General features: G+C 42.0%; 1 protein-coding gene across 1 annotated transcript in view; it reads left to right on the forward strand.

Annotated features, from left to right (window-relative positions):
- Positions 1-5714, forward strand: part of FBXO45 (F-box protein 45) — a 20260-nt gene that overhangs the window by 5560 nt on the left and 8986 nt on the right. Inside the window, exon 4 of the mRNA XM_017892192.1 lies at positions 5098-5454. Coding sequence (XP_017747681.1) covers positions 5098-5454 — 357 coding nt within the window. The remainder of the gene's footprint in view (positions 1-5097; positions 5455-5714) is intronic.

Consider the following 5714-nt stretch of genomic DNA (forward strand, 5'->3'; position numbering starts at 1 on the left):
CGCCATTCTCCTACCTCAGCCTCCCGAGTAGCTGGGACTACAGGCGCCCGCCACCACGTCCGGCTAGTTTTTTGTGTGTTTTTTTTTCAGTAGAGACGGGGTTTCACCGTGTTAGCCAGGATGGCCTCGATCTCCTGACCTCGTGATCCGTCCGCCTCGGACTCTAAAAGTGCTGGGATTACAGGCTTGAGCCACCGTGCCCGGCCCTTTAATTTTTATTTGTAGAGATGTGGTCTCATAATATTGCCCAGGCTGGTGGGCTAAGTTTTGAAGAAATGGCAATGAGTTCAGTTTTGGGAGAGCAGCATTTACAGTATTTTTGAGACAGAGATTTCAAATAGGCAGCTGTTGGAGGTTGGAGCTTAGAGGAAAGATCTGCGCTAAATATATAAAATAATACAGTTAGATTGAATGAAAGGATAGAGGGAAATATTATAAAGCTATGTTATGGGACTAGATATATCATGGAGGGCCTTGAAATATAGCCTTCAGTCTATAGTTTGGGTTTTGTACTGGACAGTTGTAAACCATAGAAGTTTGAACAGCAGAGTGACAAAGGCTGTACTTTAAAAGAACTAGGCCTTAGATGAGTTGGAGAGGGCAGGGGTTAGTGCCTACACCAGAGATACTTCAGACCGGAACAGGTACGTAGAGGAGAGAAGGGGATGGCTGGAGAGCTGTTGTAGAAAACAATATACATAGGTGGACAGCTGACTGGGTGAATGGGATGAGGAAGATGGAGGCGTCAAATGGATTTTTCCAGGAGCCTGGATAACAGAGAAGGACAGGAAAAGGTTTAGGATAGCATAAAACAGGAAAGTGGAGTTTGTTAATCTGTTTAGTTTTTTTTTTTTTTTTAAGTTCATGTTTTACATATTACTCCGTAGCGTTATTTCGGTCATATTTGGCATCTGATGAGAATTCTGTAAAGTTCAGACTTAGATTTTAAGCTAGGTCTTCATGCTGCTTTTGCCATAACAAAATCCAGGTTGTGCATGGGACTGTGAGGCTATTGTTTTTAATTTATTAATTTGGTCTTTATTTTCCCTTTTTTTTTTTTTTTAGAGTCTTGCTCTGTCACCCAGGCTGGAGTGCAGTGGCGCGATTTCAGCTCACTGCAACCTCCGCCTCCTGGGTTCAAGCGATTCTCCTGCCTAAGCCTCCCAAGTAGCTGGGACTACAGGCACCTGCCACTACATCCAGCTGATTTTGGTATATTTAGTAGAGACAGAGTTTCACCATGTTAGCCAGGACAGTCTCGATCTCTTGACCTTGTGATCCGCCCGCCTCGGCCTCCCGAAGTGCTGGGATTACAGGTGTGAGCTACCATGCCTGGCCTGTTTTCCCATTTCGTATGAAGTTTCCAGTATCTGTTTCTAAAAAATAAAGACAATATAATCACAATATGCTTATCACATCTAAATATAAATTTACATTAATTCCTTAATATCAAAAATTCAGTGTCAGATTGCCAGTTGTCTCATAAATGTTAAATGTTGCATTTTAGGCCGGGCATGGTGGCTCAAGCCTGTAATCCCAGCACTTTGGGAGGCCGAGACGGGCGGATCACGAGGTCAGGAGATCGAGACCATTCTGGCTAATACGGTGAAACCCCGTCTCTACTAAAAAATACAAAAAACTAGCTGGGCGAGGTGGCGGGCACCTGTAGTCCCAGCTACTCGGGAGGCTGAGGCAGGAGAATGGCGTAAACCTGGGAGGCGGAGCTTGCAGTGAGCTAAGATCTGGCCACTGCACTCCAGCCTGGGCAACAGAGCGAGACTCCATCTAAAAAAAAAAAAAAAAAGTTGCATTTTAAACTTATGTTTTATATAATCAAGATCTATATAAGGGTCCCATGGCAAAGGTTGGTATGTCTCTTAAGGCTGTTGTAGTCTACATATTCACTCACCATCCCCAACCTCCCATCTTATTTGTTGAGGAAACCAGGTTGTTTACTCTCAGCTCAATTTTGCTGATTTCATTATCATGGTGTTGCTTGATATGTTCTACTGTCCTCTGTTTCCCATAGAGGTTTGATCAATTTAGATTAGATTAGATTTTTTTGCAAGTTATTTTTCACTAGAATCAGTGGTTAAAGATGTGTTAGAAAATAAGAGCTACTAAATTGTGACGCGGTACAGAAAGTGGTGGGTAAGCACTCAGCAGAGGGAGAAACAAAGGGAATTGGGTGGCCCTGGTTAAGAATAGCTTAGTAGGCCAGGCACCGTGGCTCATGCCTGTAATCGCAGCACTTTGGGAGGCCAAGGTGGGCGAATCACGGGGTCAGGAGATCGAGACCATCCTGGCTGACACAGGGAAACCCCATCTCTACTAAAAATAGGAAAAATTAGCCGGGCGTGGTGGCGGCCCCTGTAGTCCCAGCTACTCGGGAGGCTCGGGAGGCTGAGGCAGGAGAATGGCGTGAACCCGGGAGGCGGAGCTTGCAGTGAGCCGAGATTGCGCCACTCACTCCAGCCTGGGCGACAGAGCGAGAGACTTCGTCTAAAAAAAGAAATAGCTTAATAGAGGGGGTGTTAGAGAATGTGTGGGAGAAGAAAACACATATAATACTGTAAGCAAGAAGAACATCATCAAGGTAGAAAGGGAAGTAGGAAGAATCAGATTTGGAGGGCTTTGAAAGCCAGGCAGAAGAATTTGCAGTTGGTAATGATACCAAGTATGGAACTACCAAAGGTTATAGAACTGGGATGAGATGTAGTAAAGGTGCTGTTTTAGAAAGAGAGGTCTGGAAATAATTCAGATAGAGAGTTGAGAACTGAGTTTGGAGAATTTGGTGGTGGTGGCGGAGGAAGGGTGGTCACCAAAAAAGGAAATGATACAGGATCAGTCCAGGGAAATGGGAAGATGTCATAGAAGTTCGAGGAAGAGAGGGCCAGGTGTGGTGACTCACGCCTGTAATCCCAGCACTTGGGGAGGCTGAGACAGGTGGATTACCTGAGGTCAGGAGTTTGAGACCAGCCTGGCCAACATGGTGAAACCCTGTCTCTACTAAAAATTCAAAAATTAGCCAGGTGTGGTGGTGCACATCTGTAATCCCATTTACTTGGGGGAGGCTGAGACAGGAGAATCACTTGAACCCGGGAGGCAGAGGTTGCAGTGAGCTGAGATTGAGCCACTGCACTCTAGCCTAGGTAACAGAGCGAGACTCAGTCTCAAGTTTGAGGAAGAGGCTGTCAATAGTGTCAGTGTACAATTGGAATTTATAAGAATTGGGGAGTAGGCATAGGGAAATATTAATTATTTTATGGTGAATTATTGATATTACTCTCTTGAGTTATTTAGATAGTATTTGCTATTTTGGGGACATGTTCCTTCCCCCATTTAATCTCCTTTTCTTTTCTTTTCTTTTTTTTTTTTTTTTTGAGACAGGGTCTTGCTTTGTCACCCAGACTGGAGTGCAGTGCTGCAATTTCAGCTCACTGCATCCTCTGCCTCCTGGGCTCAAGCATTGCTTCTGCCTCAGCCTCCCAAGTAGCTGGGATTACAAGCGTGCACCACCATGCCCAGCTAATTTTTTGTATTTTTACTAGAGTTGGAATTTCACCGCGTTGCCCAGGCTAGTCTTGAACTCCAAGTTCAAGCGATCTGCCCACCTTGCCTTCCCAAAGTGCTGGGATTGCAGGGGTGAGCCACCGCGCCCAGCCCCTTCACTGAATCTTATGCTTTGGTCTTATAAGTGCCTTGAAGTATTTTATAATACGAGCAGATAGGAAAAACACTGGGGATGCTTCAGTTTTACAGCCTCCTTGTGAATGCATGGGAACATCTGTGCCCTGCAGTACAGTGAAACAGTAGAGTGCCAGCGAGTGGCAAATGAACAGGTGGTGAGGGAACCAGATACTTGGCCTCTCTTTGGGCCTCTCGCACTCACTCGCGTTGAAATTCCTGAGAAGGACTAGGTGGTCTTTAAGGGTCTTCCTAAATGCTGAGCTTCTGTGACTGGAGTTGATTTCTCAGGTTCACCAAAGCATAGGTCCCAGCCTTCCTCTGCTTGGTAGTTTGGCTAAAGTAAAGAAGGGATTTTTTAAAAACATACAAACCAGGCAGGTGTAGTGACTCGAACCCATAACCCCAGCTACTTGGGAGGCTGAGATGGGAGATCACTCGAGCCCAGGAGTTCAAGGCTGCAGTGTGCTACGATTGTACCACTGCACTCCAGTCTGGGTGACAGAGACCTTGTCTGAAAAAAAATTTACACAAACTAAAAGTTTAAAACTGTTCATGAGAAATTGTTATTGTTTGTATAGAAGAGCTATTTTCATACCCTCTTTATTTTGGAAGTGTAAACCTTTGTTTTTGCTGAAGAGTCAACTAAGTTGTCTTATTGATAGCTTCTCTTTATAAATTCTAGTACTTGAACTTAGATGCTATCTAAGGGATTATTTGATTTGGTAAAATGAGATTGGTGATTTTTTTTTATTGTGTAAGTCATACCCAGCAAGTAGGCTGAGGATCTAAAGTAGTTTGTGTTTACTAAAATTTTTCATAAACTTTAGAGTTGCTATGATTAAAGTTTCTATTTTATGTAAAATATAATTATTTTGATGACATCTTTGCCCATATGAAAACTGTACGTTTCAACTTTTGATATAAAATATCAAATATAAACAGAAGTAGAGAAAATAGTTTGATGAACTTCCTTTTACCCATCACCAAGCTTTGCCAATGATTAATTTATGGCCAGTCTAGTTTCATGTTTATATTGCACACTTTACCACTCTGTCTCTGGATATTTCAAAGCAATTCCCCCAGATATCATTATTTTATCCATAAACGTTTCAGTATTATCTCTAAGATATAAGGTTTTTTTTTTTTTTTTTGGTATCTTTTGATGTTTTAAGAAGTCTGTTTGAGGAAATACTACAATTTAAAATTTTGGTCAGTGATGAAATGTTTGGCAGTTACTTTTAATGTTATTTATTCTGTTAGTATCCCATCCTGAAACTTTAGCCGTTATTTGGAAATACTTGTGTTATTTTAAAATATATAACTTCATTATTTAAAACATACAGCCTGAAGTTTTAATATTTAAGAAAATAACATTGTTATTTATTTGGTCTGTTTTCATCTTTTTAGATACGTGCTTTTCAACATGCCTTCAGCACTAATGACTGCTCCAGGAATGTCTACATTAAGAAGAATGGCTTTACTTTACATCGAAACCCCATTGCTCAGAGCACTGATGGTGCAAGGACCAAGATTGGTTTCAGTGAGGGCCGCCATGCATGGGAGGTGTGGTGGGAGGGCCCTCTGGGCACTGTGGCAGTGATTGGAATTGCCACGAAACGGGCCCCCATGCAGTGCCAAGGTTATGTGGCATTGCTGGGCAGTGATGACCAGAGCTGGGGCTGGAATCTGGTGGACAATAATCTCCTACATAATGGAGAAGTCAATGGCAGTTTTCCACAGTGCAACAATGCACCGAAATATCAGGTGAGAAACGGGCTTTTCTCAAGTATGAGCCTTTGTCAAATCATGCCTTAATTTGTTTTAAATTTTCAAATTTTCATATAGCAGGTTTATTTGTCTTTTGGTAATTTTCATTTTATTATTTTTTTATTTTTTCAAATACCAAGACTTCAAGTTTTTTTTTTTTTTTTTAATGTTAGGAGGTTATAGTTAATTTTGTTGGGTGTTATATTTTGATTTTGGCTATGCAGGAAAATACTCTTTTTTTTTTTTTTTTTTTTTTT

This window comes from Rhinopithecus bieti, unplaced genomic scaffold, assembly GCF_001698545.2.
Source record: "Rhinopithecus bieti isolate Rb0 unplaced genomic scaffold, ASM169854v2 scaffold_21777, whole genome shotgun sequence".
In the NCBI taxonomy this organism is placed as follows: Eukaryota; Metazoa; Chordata; class Mammalia; order Primates; family Cercopithecidae; genus Rhinopithecus; species Rhinopithecus bieti.